Source organism: Ambystoma mexicanum, chromosome 3q (assembly GCF_040938575.1).
Source record: "Ambystoma mexicanum isolate Mex_15411 chromosome 3q, UKY_AmexF1_1, whole genome shotgun sequence".
Lineage (NCBI taxonomy): Eukaryota > Metazoa > Chordata > Amphibia > Caudata > Ambystomatidae > Ambystoma > Ambystoma mexicanum.
In genome coordinates, this window is record NC_090926.1 from 550,983,656 (window position 1) to 551,001,758 (window position 18,103).

Below are 18,103 nucleotides of genomic sequence, written 5' to 3' on the forward strand. Positions count from 1 at the left end.
CCAATGGGGAATGGGGATTTACCGCCTTACCAGTACTCATGATCTGGCGCAAATTGCGCTGGACCAAGTAGCGGTAACACAAATTGCCGCCGGGATACCATCCCCAACTTGGATAGAGCCCATTGTGTTAGCAGTTGTTAATATGGAAAGGCTAAACGAAATTAAGATGACACCATTAAGGGATTAGTAGGTAAACCCTCAAGCACATGTCTGATGTACGGTACCTAAACAACTGCTTATTGTGACAAGAGCCAAAGAAAATACCTCTTTGGTAAGGGATAGGCTGTCAAAAAGATGACCAATACATATTTCAACATAAGGCAAGTATAAAGGCGGCTAACACGTGTAGTTTAATCATACATTACCTCCTTTCCTCCGGATCCTAATAAGTAAACGTTCTGTCGCTGGTCATAACGGATTTGTACATTGTACACCTTATCGTTGAATAACACCATAAGTACATATGGATGTGATATTGTTTTCCTAGAGCTGTTTCTCACCAAAAAAGTACCATCCTAAAAAGAAAACAAAAATGTTAAATATGTTTATATGTACCAGAATGACTGGCCCAAACATGGTATGGCAAGAAATCAAACGAAATAATGTATGCAAGCTCCAAATAGCCAAAACTCAACACCAAATGCCCACTGGAGGTAGTATTTTATGCATGGGAAGTTTTTGACAAAAATGGCTATGGCCCATAGCAAAAGTGATGGAGCACTGAAACATTAATTAATGCCTCGCACCTATGTAACATGTTGCTTGGTGACACTTTGTGTGCATGATTTATGTGCATGTGTTAAGGTGCTGTACAGTTAAAGCGGTGACCATAATCTACTCATAAATGCAGAGAGGAGTTCAGAATCTGTGAGCACATGTGCACATTGGTGTTGTAGAAGTAGCTTTGTTACTCCTTCGCTAATCCCCATGATGATGCCAGTGCTTTTCCATTGGTGAGATGCAGTAGAGCTATTCTTTCATTTACCTAAAAGTGTTCCCCTGCCAATGAGAATTCTTTTGCCCTTTCACTTGTTCTTAATTGTAAGTATGGACAGGACAAAACGCTGCCAAAGAGGATTACAATGAAGATGGAACTGAAAATTGTCATCATTTTGAGTGTCCAATAACTGGTGAGGTGGGAGAATCTGGTCTGTCCTGAGAGCTTCAGCTGTATGACAACGCTCTTGGTGTCAACCTGCTGCTCCAGGATGCTGAAAGCACTGGAGCCTTCTGTTCTTGCCTTCACTCATCCACCTCCAACTCCCTCAGGGTCAGTCGCTTCTTCAAGCAACGAGTTGGTGGTAGATCTCTATCTTTGGCTGGGGCCTCCCTCTGGAACAGCCTCCCTGCCTCCCTGAAACTTGAGAGGAAGCACCTCAAGACCTTCCTCTTTGCTTCTGCGTTCTCTCCTCCCCATTTGAACTCCTTCCTGAAACTGCACTGGTCACCTGCCTACCCTCTGATCTCGGGTCGATGTCCCCTCCCCCGCCAGTTGCACACCTGCACTGCCTCCCAGGCAAAGCCTGCACTTGAGGGATGTTTCTGTATCCCTACAGTCCCCCAACTCTTGACACTTGATGTCTGCACTTACCGCGGCACTTGCCACTAGCTGGCCGCACTTTTTACCTATTACTTTTTATTTATTCATTACTGTTGATCCTATGTACTGCACTGCCCCCTATACCCCACACTTTCCCTTTCCCCATCCCCTGCACTTGCGCAATCTCAATGCCACCTGGCCTAGTAAGATCGTTGTCTATGTCTTCCCTCTGTTCCTCCTTCCTTGTTTCGTCGTGCCTTGAAACTCTTGTGTATAGGCGCGTTATACATGCTATATCATATCATATCATAACTATGTTATGTAAGCTATTTCCTCTACCAATGCTGGAGAACCGGAGTTACAGGCAAGTAACTCATTCTTCCTCCAGCATTCGATCTTTCAAAGATTCACATACAGTTAGAATAGATTACAAATCAGTACTAAGCATGGGCATGCATCATAATGTAAAGCTGGGAGAAGTACGATCGCTCACCTTTAGGCGAACAGGGAACGACCGCTTGTCCAACCCTAGATTCCTCTGCAGAATTTCTTTTGATGGAGTAAAATTTGGTGAAGACATGTATAGACCTCCACATGGCTGCTCTCTAGATGACTGCCACCCAGCACCCGGTCAGGAGAGCGGTAGTGGACGATACTGCTCTGCTAGGATATATTTAGGGCTCACCCTGAAGGGGCCTGTTAGCAAGATGGTGACATAACGAGATTCAAGAAGAGAGCCATCTGGAAATGGAAGTCTTGTAGAGGCCATTTCCAGCAGAAGAAGGCCCAAATGCAACAAACAGCTGCAAGGACTTTCAAAAAGGTTTTGTCTGATCAATGTACTACTTCAGAGCCCTCATGACAACAAGGAAGTGAAGAGAGAGAATTCAGCAGGCATACTAGGAGTGCTGAAGAAAGAAGAAAACCAGTAGGACTAATATATCATTGAAATGGGAATAGGATGGTACTTTGGGTATGAATGAAGGATTGGTCTGAAGGAGAACTTTGTCCTTGTGGAGGACGAGGTAAGGAGGGAACAAGGAGAGTGCCTGAATCTCGCCTACTTTTCTCAGCTAGGTGATCATCATTAGGAACGCCTTTTTCCATGTGACAAACTTGATACTGGTTGCATGCATAAATTCTTTCACCAGCCTATGAGACCATAGCGAAGATGAGGTTGAAGTGCGTTTGAAGCAGGAAATAGTGACGTGATGAAGTTTAATGGAAGAGTAGGCAAGACCACTGGTAGTCATGGAGAGCAAGTATGGCAGGATTTGCTATGGTTGGAAGTGAAGGAGATCCACCCTGTGACCGTAGCACCAACTATTGAAATGCTTCCTCTGGCTGGCGTAACAATAAATGATAATTGGGGTTTGTGCCTTGCCAAGAATATCACTACAGTCCTGGGCCATGGTGATGTGGTCAAATTCTAATGACTGTGTTTCCCTAGCTAGTCTCCGGGGATCGGTCATCCAGGTGGCCAGGACACAGACATCGCTATTGGATCCAGTTCCTGGGGGTGGACCAGTGAAGGCGGATCACCTGGATGGGGAGTCCTTTGGGAGTGGGACACCGATGGGTGAGACGTGGCATCCCCCTTCTTTCAACAGTTTTTCCCCATCCTACCATGTAGGATATTCCAAAATATTGCCCCCCCCCTTTTCCGACACGAACACTTTCGCACAACACGAAAGACAACAGACTAAAACCTGAGCCGTTTACCTGACATGTCCCAATACAAATGTCAGGCAAAGTCTGCAAATTGGCCAGAATCACACACACCTGACGGCCCTTTCCCTGCTCTGCAGGGATAAAAGGTGGAGCACAAGAGAACAGGACGAGAAAGGCAGACTGCACAACGTGAGGGCTAACTCAGTGTAGCAGTTCAAGAAGAGGCGAAAGATGGCAAAAACCGTCAACAAGAGAAGGGACCTTGCCCTTTCTGATCAAGTACAAAAAAGAAGGTGGGTGAGGCGCGCACTCCCGGTCCTGGTCAATTGAACCTGTTGCAAAAAATAAGTAGCTGGGTCACATCCCAATATGGACAAATATTCACAGGGTTAGATCCCTTCTGCTGCAAATCAGGTACTCAGTATTAACAGGGTTAGATCCCTTGCTGCAAATCAGGTACTCAGTAATAACAGGGTTAGATCCCTCAGCTGCAGTTCTGTGGTCTGTAGTTGTTCTCCTCCTAGCGCTTTCTTATCTCAAATAATCATCAGGGAGGCTGTTGAGCAGGTGTGTCTAATTAGACTCAAAGGATTCTGGTAGCTGTAGTGAAAACGTTTTTTTCTGTTCAGGTGACCAGCAACCGACACCCCTCCAAAGCACAAGTCCTTCCCAAATTTGGGGGAGGGGAGAGAACCATCTTTATGATTCTCCAAAGTGGGGCACAGTCACCCCGTGGCGCTGCCTCTGGAGCCCGGGACTCCCATAGCATTCAGTACAAAAAAGAAGGTGGGTGAGGCGCGCACTCCCGGTCCTGGTCAATTGAACCTGTTGCAAAAAATAAGTAGCTGGGTCACATCCCAATATGGACAAATATTCACAGGGTTAGATCCCTTCTGCTGCAAATCAGGTACTCAGTATTAACAGGGTTAGATCCCTTGCTGCAAATCAGGTACTCAGTAATAACAGGGTTAGATCCCTCAGCTGCAGTTCTGTGGTCTGTAGTTGTTCTCCTCCTAGCGCTTTCTTATCTCAAATAATCGCCAGGGAGGCTGTTGAGCAGGTGTGTCTAATTAGACTCAAAGGATTCTGGTAGCTGCAGTGAAAACGTTTTTTTCTGTTCAGGTGACCAGCAACCGGCACCCCTCCAAAGCACAAGTCCTTCCCAAATTTGGGGGAGGGGAGAGAACCATCTTTATGATTCTCCAAAGTGGGGCACAGTCACCCCGTGGCGCTGCCTCTGGAGCCCGGGACTCCCATAGCATTCAGTACAAAAAAGAAGGTGGGTGAGGCGCGCACTCCCGGTCCTGGTCAATTGAACCTGTTGCAAAAAATAAGTAGCTGGGTCACATCCCAATATGGACAAATATTCACAGGGTTAGATCCCTTCTGCTGCAAATCAGGTACTCAGTATTAACAGGGTTAGATCCCTTGCTGCAAATCAGGTACTCAGTAATAACAGGGTTAGATCCCTCAGCTGCAGTTCTGTGGTCTGTAGTTGTTCTCCTCCTAGCGCTTTCTTATCTCAAATAATCATCAGGGAGGCTGTTGAGCAGGTGTGTCTAATTAGACTCAAAGGATTCTGGTAGCTGTAGTGAAAACGTTTTTTTCTGTTCAGGTGACCAGCAACCAACACCCCTCCAAAGCACAAGTCCTTCCCAAATTTGGGGGAGGGGAGAGAACCATCTTTATGATTCTCCAAAGTGGGGCACAGTCACCCCGTGGTGCTGCCTCTGGAGCCCGGGACTCCCATAGCATTCAGTACAAAAAAGAAGGTGGGTGAGGCGCGCACTCCCGGTCCTGGTCAATTGAACCTGTTGCAAAAAATAAGTAGCTGGGTCACATCCCAATATGGACAAATATTCACAGGGTTAGATCCCTTCTGCTGCAAATCAGGTACTCAGTATTAACAGGGTTAGATCCCTTGCTGCAAATCAGGTACTCAGTAATAACAGGGTTAGATCCCTCAGCTGCAGTTCTGTGGTCTGTAGTTGTTCTCCTCCTAGCGCTTTCTTATCTCAAATAATCATCAGGGAGGCTGTTGAGCAGGTGTGTCTAATTAGACTCAAAGGATTCTGGTAGCTGTAGTGAAAACGTTTTTTTCTGTTCAGGTGACCAGCAACCGACACCCCACCACCACTCTCAAAGTCTGTTGTTTATGCCTCACTGTTCTGACTGCCTTATCTAGTGTCTGCTTGCTCTGCATAGTACCGACAGATCCATCTCCAATGGAGGCGGTGTAGCCATTATGATATGATATGATAGTTTATTTATATAGCGCCTATACACAATGGGCCTCATTACGACCCTGGCGGAAATCGCGGTGCTAAATGCACCGCGGAGCACGGCGGAAAGCTGCCGATAGCGCCATGGAGGTTGGCGGATTTTCCGCCCCATGCCGACCTTGGCGGGGCGGTAAATCCCCATTCCCCATTTTACCCTTCCCCATTCCCATTTTTGCCCCATAGGGTATAATGGGAGTGGGGAAGGCGTTAATTGCGCCACCGTAAAATACGGTGGCGTAATTAACAACAAGGTCCCGTAGCGCCATGGATTTCTCCGCCCGGAAAAACCAGGCAGAAAACGTTCCATGGCGCTACGGGAACTCGTAGTAGGGCGGACGGGTCCGCCGCGAATAACGCTGGCGTAAACCCACTCCGCCAGGGTCGTAATGAGGCCCAATGTGTTTCAAAGCACTTCAAGGCAAGGGAGGGAACAAGGGAAAATACAATGGGCCTCATTACGAGGTAGGAGTTAGCCATGGTGCTGTTAGCACCATGGCTACCCCCTTACCGCATACCGGGTCCGGGTTCTTGGAATGGGTACTTACCGGGTCATTCCAACCTTGGAGGACCCGGTAAGTCCTCATTCTGAGGACCATTCCCCATTCCCATTTGAGCCCACATAGGGCTCGATGGGAATGGGGAAGTAGCTAATAACGGTACCGCAATTTGCGGTACTGTTATTAGCTCTGAAGTCCCTTAGCAGGTCCCGTCCTTAACACCTGGTCAGACCAGGCGTTAAGGAAGGGACCCGCTAAGGGACCTCGGAATATGGAGGTAAGGGATTACTGGCACCGGCACCCTTACCGGTGCCGGTAATCCCTTACCTCCTACCTCGTAAAGGCCCAATGACATTCTTACAGGCCTTGAACAGTAAGGATGTGAAATTAACTATCATACTCGGCCTGACAACATTTCAGATAGTGCAAGAGCTAAGACATAGATAAGGAAGGGAGGGGGAGAGTGGGAAGGAAATGGAAACAGACAGGCGACTACCGTACTAGGCCTGACGACATTTCTGGTAGAGCTGGAGAAAAACAAAAGGTGAGGAAGAGGGGTGCAGAAAGGGAGGGGAGGAACAAAACAAGCGCCTATCGTACTAGGCCTGACAATGTTTCAGATAGTGCTGGAGGGAGGGGGTGGGGGGACAGTAAGGGGATGGGGGAGCGACAGACGAGGTTGCTATCATACTAAGTCCAGGGACAATTCTAATTGAGTAAATGCGTAGAAGAAAGTAATAGGAGGAGGGGAGGAGATAGGAAAAGAGAGAGGGGAGGAGAGAACAGAGAGTAAGCAGTCAAAAAGAGTGGAGAAGCACGAGGGGAGAGCGAATACAACTGCAGATGTCAATAGTAACAATAATGTTGCAAGCCAGGATACAAGATGAAGATGGGAACAGGATGATTCAGGGTCACCAGGAGTACAAGATGCAAAGGAAGTCCAGCACGAGAGTTGAGAAAGGGTAACGCACCGTGAATCAATGAAGGCCATAAAAGTAAAATCCAGCATTGGCCACAAGACGGTGATGGTGAAACCAGAATGTAGCAGGACAGACTCCTGTGTGCGGGAAGGGGGGGGCACAAGGGAACACCACGGGAGGACCAGAGAGGGTGGGAATGACCTGTTGGGACAAAGGGTGTAAACACATGTTGGTGCATGCTCACCTGCTGTTTTTGCAGGGGTTCGGGTCATGGATCCTCCTTGACCGAACAGGTCCAAACAGGAATTGCACTTTTCTTTGACTGCCCTTCGCTTTGGACGCCCGGGCGAGAGACGCCATTGATCTGAGAGTTAAGAGCAGGAAGGAAGAGGCAGTGCTAAGAAGGTGGGCAGGGTTTAGGCCAGGTGACCTAGATCCACTTACACCGCCTCCCCAGCTGCAAAGGAAAAGAGGCTGGAGGCCTCTTTCAGTAGGGAAAAGAGCGGAAAGCAGGAAGGCACCAGGTGGGCGGGGCTTGCTAAGTGGTGAAAAAGAGCAGCAACCAGGAAGGCACGAGGTGGGCGGGCTTAGGCCAGGTGACCTAGATCCACTTACACCGGCTCCCCAGCTGCAAAGGGAAAGAGATTGGAGGGCTCCTTAAGTAGGAAAAAGAGCAGCAAGCAGGAAGACACCAGGTGGGCGTGGCTTGCTAAGTGGTGAAAAAGAGCGGCAACCAGGAAGGCACCAGGTGGCCGGGGCTTAGGGCATGTGACCTAGATCCACTTACACCGGCTCCCCAGCTGCAAAGGAAAAGAGGCTGGAGGGTTCCTTAAGTAGGGAAAAGAGCGGCAAGCAGGGATGCACCAGGTGGGCGGGGCTTTCTAAGTGGTGGAATAGAGCAGCAACCAGGAAGGCACCAGGTGGGCGGGGCTTAGGCCATGTGACCTATATCCACTAACATCGGCTCCCCAGCTGCAAAGAAAAAGAGGCTGGAGGGCTCCTTAAGTAGGGAAAAGAGCGGCAAGCAGGAAGGCACCAGGTGGGCGGGGCTTGCTAAGTGGTAAAAAAAACAGCAACCAGGAAGGCACCAAGTGGGGGGGGGACTTAGGCCAGGTGACCTAGATCCACTTACACAGCTCCCCAGCTGCATTATAGGCAAGTCCGACTTACTTTTAAGATCATGTCCCATCAAAAATCCAGCAGGTTATGAAATTTTACTAGTCAAACTTGCAATCAACCATAAAATTACCATCAACCTGGTGGTAATCTATAGAGCGCCTAACTCTAACTCCCAGACAGAATTAGATATACCCTTGCTATTAGCCCCTCTCATTAAATCAAATACCAAATGCATCATACTTGGTATCTTGATCTAGGCTTCAATGATAGTCTAGACCACAAAGCTGAAGCCCTATACTCTGCCCTCAAAGATATGCATTTCACGCAATATGTGAATGCCCTTACCCACATTAAGGGCAGAACATTAGAATGGATACTCTCACTCAACGTAACTGTAAACGTAGAATCAATCACACCTCTTGACTGGACAGACCATCATATCATTAACTTCACTCTGGCAAGGAATGAAATTTGTCCTCCTAAAATTGTGAAATTGGACACCTACGAAATGAGAATCACTCGTAAACTTACAGCTGAGAAGTTAAATCCCATTTTAAGTAAAACCATAGAAACCAACTTAATCACTAGTGATGACCCCAGCCTGTTGGCAGCAACCTACCATAAATGCCTTACCACTGCTATTGATTCATTAGCCCCTGTCACAACCAAAACCCGATGTGCCGACAAAAAAACCTCTTTCTGGTTCAACAATGAACTTGTCGCACTAAGGCGAACTAAACGTTCACTCGAACATATCCACAATAAATTATGTACCACTGACTCCGTTATTGCGTTCAATGTGCCAAATTAAACCTACAAAAGGGCAATCATTTCCCATAAAGCAAATGCCTATAACACCCGTATTACTAACGCCTCCTCAGACTCAAAATAACTGTTTGCCATCCTCTGTGAGCTGGAAAACCCTATCCCAGCAACCACCTTAGCTATTACCAGTAAAGAATGGCGCCCTACTATACAAGATGCACTAGCCTCCAAAATCATGCTATTACAAAAGAAAATAGATACTAAAAGAAAAATATTAGCTGATAAAACTACTTCTACAAACTCGATCACGACCCTTAAAGACCATGACACCCCTCGATTCCACTTTACCTCAGTAACCCAAGAACAAGTGAACAATACCATTGCCAAGTTGAAAGCCTCAGTCTATAAAGGGGATAACTTTCCAGCCCACCTAGTCAAGTTATGTGCGGCCACCCTCACCCCCATAATCACACATCTTGTCAATGCATCATTCTATACAAGCACTGTCCTGGTTAGCATCAAAGAAGCTTGGGTCACTCCTCTTCTAAAGAAAATGACCCTTGATCCTGTTGTGCCCACTAATTACCGGCCAATAACCACAGTCCCATTTTTACTTAAAATCATAGATAAAATAGCCTATTCACAAATTCAGACCCACCCCGAACAAACCCAGCTTTTGGGAGCGAGACAATCCAGCTTTAGGCCCAACCACAGCACAGAAATGGCTCTCATCGACCTTAAAATACAGATGGATACTATCAGAGACTCAGGAAAACTCTGCATCTTACTGCTGTTAGATCTAGCTGCAGCCTTTGACCTTGTGGTTCATGATAAATTATGCACCTCCCTAGCCAATGATTTTAGCTTCTCAAATAATGCCACTCAGTGAGTCAAAACCTTCCTTGCCGAACATCCAGAGTTTCCATCGGCAAAGACGCAGCCGGTCCTATACCGGTCCGCATCGGAGTCCATCAAGGCTCATGCCTCTCACCAACTCTCTATAATGCATATACGAAGCTTCTCTTCTCCGCATTAGATGATATGAGTGTCATCTACACCAACTTCACCCAAATCCTCATACCAATATCAGGGAACTATGATCAGGATACGGTGACCATTAACAAAGTCTATGCTATTATCCAAAATTGGATGGCATTAAACAGCCTCTGCCTTAACGATAAGAAGATAGAGATTCTCAATGTGGGCTCTCAAATCAAATTAGATGCCCTCCACACGGAATACTCCCCTATTTACATCGATGGGACGCTGATTCCAGTACTCAAACAAGTCAAACCTCTAGGAGTGTACTTAGATGCCAACCTTACCATGGGCAAACACATCTCAGCACTCACCTCCACTACTGCATACACTTCTGAACTAATTGCTCTAAGCCGTCAGTTCCTCACTCCTACGTATTGCATTACCCCGGCCAGAGCAATAATTCTGTCGAAGCTGGATTACTGCAATGCCCTCCTACTAGGAACGTCCAATACTAGCCTTAACAAGCTACAACTAATGCGGAACAAAGCACTACGGGCTGCCCTAGGTATAAAATAATCTGATCACATCTCCAATATCAGGAGGGAAAACCACTGGCTTCCTATCAAGGCCAGAATCGTATTCAAGTCACTATGTGTCACACACAAATGCCTAGCCAATAAAGCTCCTATTTATTTGAACAGAACCAAAAACTGCCAGTAGGACACTCAGATCCAATAATAACTTACTTCTTGTGGTCCCTCTGTACAAAGGTTCTAGAGCAGGAGGTAGCAGCTTCCAAGTCCTGGCCCCAAAACATTGAAACTCCTTCCTGTGAAATATCAAAAATGAGGAATCCTTCCTCAGCTTCAAAAAATCCCTAAAAACCTGGTTATTTAACCAGTACTAGCAAACCAAAGTCAACCGCCACAGGTCCAACAGCCCATCTAGAGTTATAACGAAGTAATCCTATGGGCAGGATGAGCCCATCTGAGTAAATTAACCCATCCCTTGCTCAACAGGCATGCTACAATAAAACATATTCCTATGTCTAAATGTATATATTGTATATATGGCAGTGCCCAATACTGTAAACAAATGTCTTATGTCTAAGTTATTTTGCTGCAACTACACTGTGATACCACAGGGTCTGGCTGTGTAAAAAATGTAATAAACAAATAAATAAATAAATAAATAAATATTTTCATATTTTTGATGATTGCATCGAAGGGATATTTGTCAGATATTCTCTGTCTACAAGAGCCTCATTAAAAATATGTAATATCCCATTATATTCTAATCGTTGGTTCTAATGTAATCTTCATTTTGATAATGCTTAGTTATCTTTTGTAAGAACATGGGAGTTGCTTTTATGGGCTTACACCCCTCTGAGAGCTGAATGGGATGTTTGTAATGATAATCTTTTGTGTGCGTTCCTAGGTGCCAGCTCACCTCTAGAATGTTATGATCACTATGTGATGTTGGTATTACTTTGAAAGGTTCTATTAGATTCAAATTCTCATACGCAATGAATGCATAATCCAGGATCGATGCCGATTGCTCTCTGCCATGTAGTGGCCGGGGGCATGTCTCCTTTCGTTGTGCCATTTAGCATGACAAAATCTCTGTTGTTCATAATATGTATTCAATGTTTTGGTCGCTCTGACAATCGCCCATCATTTGGTACTATGTATTTCACATTTAAGTCCCCCACAATTAGTGTTGTCGAGATCGAGGAGTCAGTGATTATAAGATCAGCATGTCAGTCACCAGTCTTCTGAAGGTATCATCTGGTATGGCAATAGAGTTCCAATACAAATTGAGGATGACTATACTGGGGCCTTAGAAATTTCCTATGGCCGGTAGAGTTAGCTTTGTCAGTTGAATGCCTGGATATGGGGAAGCCCAAGGGTACAATGATGCACGGGTGGAAAATTTAATAGCCGTTAACATACCTGCAAAAGGTCTTCCTTTCTGATGTTTTAATGCCGGGATCCAGCAGGTATCATAACCCGGCCAGGTCAGTTGGTTAATAATCCAGGTTTCTTGGAAGACTAGAATATCATAATTTGTTATCAGATTTTCCAAATTGTTTTGCATCAGGTGTTTAAATCTGTCATGCCCGCGCCGCTGGCACACGCATTGGCAGCCATCATGGACTACTTGGTACTCACTTATCCTCCTAATACTCCTTGAACAACTCCTTTTCACGCCTTGGTCTTTTATTTCCATTTGCTCAACTTTGGTTCTTTCTTATTTTATTCAATTAACTACATTTACCATAATGCACCTGGCTACAGTCCTCAATTCCTGGCTATTCTCACTCATCGTTATTGGGACCACAATCCCCAGAAGCCCTAGCGGCCAGTGCTGCATCCACCTGCTCAGGACCAGAGAGGAAGGAGGCAGATTGTCATCAGGTGTGCTGCCCCAGGTGCTGTCAATTAGCCTGCCTCAGAACCGGGCAGGGCTGTATATAAGCAGCTGCCTGCAGGAGCACAGTGTCTTGCATCTTGAGATCTCCCTGCTCCTGTTTGCCTTGACCCGCTACTTTGTATGGTGTTCCTGTTGCTGCATTGTCCTGTTTTGATCCAGTGCCCTTTCCGGGCTCCCTGCCTTGCAGCCGATCATGCTCCGCTGCCTTCTACCTACAGCCCTTGTCCTCTGGGCTTCCTGCCTTGCAGCCTACTACAGTCCTCTGCAGCCCTCTACAGCCAGAGGCCCTGCTCCTCTGGGCTCACTCCTTGCTGCCCTGCTCTTCTGGGCTCCTTGCCTTGCAGCCTGCCTCACTCCGGCTGCCTACAGTCCTTGTCCTCTGGGCTTCCTGCCCTGCAGCCTGCCTCACTCCGGCTGCCTACAGTCCTTGTCCTCTGGGCTCCCTGCCCTACAGCCTGCAACCCTCTGCTGTCTTCAAGCCCTTGTCCTCTGGGCTTCCTGCCCTGCAGTCTGCCTCACTCCGGCTGCCTACAGTCCTTGTCCTCTGGGCTCCCTGCCCTACAGCCTGCACCCTCTGCTGTCTCCAAGCCCTTGTCCTCTGGGCTCCCTACCTTGCAGCCTACACCTCTTTGCTGCCTACAGCCCTTGTCCTCTGGGCTCCTTCCTTGCAGCTTGCTCCCTCCGCTGCCTACAGCCTGTGTCCTCTGGACTCCCTGCCTTGCGGCTTGCTACACTCCTCTGCAGTACAGCCTGTTTTACACTCAGCTGCCTACAGCCCTGCTCCTCTGGGCTCCCTACCTCGCGGCCCTATTCTTTTGGGCTCTCTGTCTGTTGCCTCCTACTAATCTCTCTCTGTCCTGTTCTTCTTGACTCCCTGGCTTGCAGCCTACTACAGTCCTCCGCAGTCCACTACAGTTTGCCTGCACCTAGTCCCACTCTTGACTGCAGACCTGCTTCCTACTTTGCAACCTTCTGTTTTCCTGACTGCTGCTCCCTTGTTCTCTTCCTTGAGTCCTCTGTACTCCACCTTAGGTTATCTACTTCAGTCTAACTGCCTTTCCTTCATTTCCTTCTGCTAGATTGCTCATTGACTTCCTTTTCGCTGGATATATCTGTTCTTGTCTTCTCATGTGTCTTGTGTAATCCCTTTGTACAGAGCTTGCCTGTTGGTTTCCGGCAGGCAACCTCTGCCCCTTCCCTTGTCGCGTTTTCAGGGTTACAGACACCCACTGCTGTTGTTCCCAGCCATGAGCATACAGAGTGGGCCTCTGTTATAGCAATCTGTGCAGAAGGCTGGAGTTTCCTAAGGTTCGTGGAACACGCTTTCCCATTTCAGCATACACCCCAAGAGGGAATCCAGTTTGTTTGTACCTTTGTATCTTTTACCCCTTTTGGCTCACAGCTACAGTTTCCTACTCTTCTTTCTTGTTTAACTCCCTGCTGTGTGTGCTTATCTGCTACCTTACTTCGGCACAGCCACCCAAAATCTACCTGGGTATCCTGTGCCACTCTTGAAAGAGTACCATTCCTGACAAAATCTCCTGGTATTGCAAATAGCCATCCTCATATTCAAAGGCTTCATTGTCATCTGGCATTAATATTCCTCAGGATATCTTGGTTCCTTTGAGGGCTTGGGCATCCAGGCCCATTTTGACTTATGTAGAGTGGATTTGGAAGACTTTATCACTACTTTTCTGTTTAAGTGGCCTGCACGCCCTAAGCAGTTTATTGTTAGTGGTTGATACTGAGAGCTCTTGGATAACATCTCTGGCTCTACTTCTGAATATATTCTGTTGCTTTCCCTTTCTGAGTTACAGATATTTATTTTGTCAATGTTCAGGCCATACCCCTTCAATTTATCTATGGAGTTCCAAATTATTTCTTTAATAATTAGGGACAGTATCGTTATTTCAACCTCATCCAAAAGCTTGTTTTTAGTGTTTTCGATATATTGTATGTCTCGAGATTGTATAAGCTCTAAGCTTGGGATTAATTTAAAGACTGTAGGTACAGTGGATCTAGTTGGAAAAGGATCATACCGCTGTCTACCTACCATCTTTAATGTAAGGATTTCCTCTTTGATTGAGGGCAACTTATTCTTATTATCATAGTGGGAATTGGATGGATTTCTAGAATAATTTTTGGAGCTTATGCTCTTCTCTTCTATGTATCCCTGTATTCTAGCTTCTCTAGTGTTATCTTTATGTGCAATTGTTTTGTAACTCATTTGCACATACTGGTCTGATCTTTTTTGCTCTAGTGTTAAAAAATTGCACTCATCGTTAGTATGCTCCCTATTGATGATCTCTGTGAGTAGCGACAAGTCACTAGATGCAGGTCTATCAGGGGGCACTCTTTCCTCCAGTAAAGTCGCGGATGAGTAGGTGGTGAGGTTCATCAAGTCATCTGATTCGACTGGACAATCAATTTCTATAGAGAAAAATAAGGGTTTCATTAAAGTTGGTGTTTGATCAGAGTGTTGATGCTCACTTTTTTCTATTCCAGTCTGATTAAGGTACATCTAAGGTAAATCTTTCTTCACCTTCTGCACACATTGCTTCTGTTGCGTAGGCATTGTTAGATTACCTAGGAATTATTTGGACTTGCTTGTCACAATTTTTTTGACAATATTCAGATTTTTAGTTTTTTTAGTTGAACTTATTGAGCTTTTGGGTAGCAAGGCACTTAAACCTTTATTGACCTTTTATTTCGCTTTTTATTATTCAATTGGAATACTTTGTAAACGGAGGGTTCGGCCTCACCATTCAGATTTACTATCGCTTCATTCTCATTGATAGGTGATTGACATATGATTGAGTCTGGTGCATCATCTACTTCGTCTACCTCCGGCAAAGGTATACGGCCCACCACGATTACCTCATGCGGTTCTTCCATAATATTGATATTATCAGAGGTAATAATGGGAGAAGGGAGAGATAATGCAATTTCTCTTGACTTTGCTTTAAGTTGAACTTGTTGCAGTTCACTTGCTACCTAGTCAAATTTGGTGGATAGTAAATCAATCATAAATTCTACCCTTTCTGCTCTTGATTTTGCTTGCTTTTCAACCTCTAAAGTCTATTATTTACATCAGGACATTGTTAACTCATCTTCCTCTAATACTTTATTTTCCCCCCACCTAAACCTCTAACTTTCTTCTCAGACTTTGCTCCTGCATCCAACTCTGACGTAACACTCCCCCTGGCCCAAGTCCATCCTACTGCAGCTCCTGTGGATCGTATCCCATCTGCTCTTATTCCCAAAATCTATCCTTCCTTTGTACCATTACTTGTCTCATTCTTTAATATTTGTTTCTCTACATCTATCTTTCTTACAGCTTTCAAACATGCTACCATCATTCCCATTCTAAAAAACCTTCAGCAAATCCTCTCATCGTATCTAATTTCCATCCTCTATCTCTTCTACCCTATTTATCTAAGCTTCTGGAGCATCTCATCTATTCTCAGATTTCTTCCTTTGTTAATGATCTATCTCTTCTCCCACGTTTTCAGTCTGGGTTTCGTCCTCGTCACTCCACCGAGACTGCTTTAATGTGTGACCCTAACTCTCTTCTGTCAGCTCGCCACTCTAAACACTCATCTTTTCTTATTCTTCTTGATTTATCAGCAGCTTTTGACACTGTTGATCACTCTTTGCTTTTAGATTCTCTCTCTTCATTTGGTTTTAGGGCTTCTGTCCTTTCCTGGTTCTCTTCTTATCTATCTAACAGAACGTTTTCTGTCTCCTGGGGTGGAAAGACTTCCTCACCTTTCCCTCTTGGGCACGGTGTTCCCCAAGGTTCAGTCCTGGGCCCGTTTCTATTTTCACTCTATACTTCTTTACTTGCCCCTGTCATTTCTTCCTTTGGACTCTCTCATCACTTTTATGCCGATGACACACAACATTTTCTGTCCTTTTCCTCTTTTACGCCGGAACTTCACCACACTCTTACAACCTGTCTCTCTGCCATTAAATCATGGATGGCATCTCACTTGCTCTCCCTAAATGCTGGGATGACTGAGGTTATATTCTTCCCTGCCAACATAATTCCCTCTCACCCTCACCACTGTCTATCTCTTTTCTACTCTTTTTATTTCCCCTACTGCACGCAATCTTGGTCTTTATCTGGACTCTAATCTTTCTTTTACCCATCATATTTTCCTCATGTCCAGTTCTTGCCGTTTTCAACTTTACAATATTTGTTTGCTCATCTCGCACTTTCCATGCAACTAAACTTCTTACCTGTTCTCTTAGTTTCTCCCGATTCTTCTATTGTTCTGTCACGCTCTTTGGTCTCCCTTCCTCTCGCGCTGCTCCTTTGAAATCAATCTACCATTCCTCTGTTCGTTTACTCTGTCTTCTCTCCTACCGTAACTCTATCTCAGCATCACTTGCATCTCTCGGATGTTACCTTTTCATTCCCAACTTAAATTTCATTTTCTGTGCTTAGTCATTAAATCTCTTTATGGGCTAGCTCTGGACTATCTTGCTGCTCTTCTGTCCTTTTATACTCCTTCTTGCTCTCTTCGCTCCTCCTGTCTTTTTAAGTTGAGTGTCCTCCCTCCACCCTGTGCCCAGTCCCGTTTTCGTTCCTTCCAGCTTCTTGCTCCTCTTCATTGGAACATCCTTCCTCTATCTCTTCGGTCTATCACAGTCTACTCTCTCTTTCGTGTCTCTTTGAAAAGTCATCTTCTTCACTGCCCATGATTGTTCACTTTCAGAAATGATATTTGATTTACTTTACAGTTCATTATCTTTGCACCGTTGGTTTTAAACTTTGTGCAGCGCTTTGGACAAAAGCGCTATTTAAGACTCAATAAAATACAAATATGCATTTGGGCATCAGAGTTTTTGTCCATAACGTCAACATTTTTTATTAGACTGTGCATGCCTGTGGTAATAGCGCTCAAGGCTATTTCCCAGGCTTCAGGGGGGGTGCAGTTGGAAACCAAATGAGGGTCTTGCAGTGGGCTTGTTAAAAGACATTTGTGATGAGGCAGTGGAATTAGGACACAATATCAGTGACTGTGAGAGTGTTGATTTGCCTATGGTCTGCTCGTCGGGTTGAGCATGTCAACGATTTTGCGTCTTGAGATTGCGGTAACCCTGCCGTGTTCGTTACAGTTGTGAGTACAGAATTGGTTGGTTATTATCCGGGCAGGTATACGTCTGGACTTTTATTACATGCAGTTGCGATTTCCTCTAATTGAATCTCAGCCTCACTTGGCTTGTCCAGTGGGTTTGGGGCCAGAGCAGTTTCAGTTGGAAAAAATAAAGGTGGTGCTGGACTGGCCTGTGAATCCTTGGGACTGTATGGCATTCAACTCCCTTTGACCTCTTCATTACTCTGGCGCTCAGGACAAGGGCGGGGACAGGTCCCTCTATTTTCTGAGTAGAATTGGCCCATAGGGCTCTTATATCCATAGATATGGATTTAGAATGTTTTTTGAAGAGAATTTTACTGTGCAGCACAGGAAAGTCATGGGGCGCTTTGAGCTCCGATAATAAATGTGGCCGAAGCGGTGCAGGAGCGTCAATTCTAAGTTGGCCCACACATTCAGGCATGGCTAATTTGAGCGAGTGCGCCACCATTGTAGTAGGACTAGTATTGCCCAGAGAGCAGGAATGGGCGGCTGAAGGTCGAGCGCTTGCAGCTGCACAGCCAACAGGCCAACAGCTCACAGCACTCGACGTGCACTCTGCGTTGCCCATGCGGGATGTGCGCGGCCTCCCCCTTAAGGATGTTCCGGGTTGAGGGGGCCGTGGCTTTTCAGGGGGTCTGTAACAGAGGGAACGTAATTCAGTTAAATTAGAGTTTGTTGTTTTAGAGTTTTGTATCTTCAACACGTTCAAATCCACGGCATACCGCTGATAGAGAGAGAATGAATTCTCCAA

General features: G+C 45.8%; 1 protein-coding gene across 2 annotated transcripts in view; it reads right to left on the minus strand.

The window, feature by feature from the left end:
- Positions 1-18,103, minus strand: part of LCP2 (lymphocyte cytosolic protein 2) — a 1,016,893-nt gene that overhangs the window by 57,814 nt on the left and 940,976 nt on the right. For both annotated transcript variants that reach the window (XM_069654319.1, XM_069654320.1), the window contains one exon: positions 366-515. In XM_069654319.1, coding sequence (XP_069510420.1) covers positions 366-515 — 150 coding nt within the window. The remainder of the gene's footprint in view (positions 1-365; positions 516-18,103) is intronic.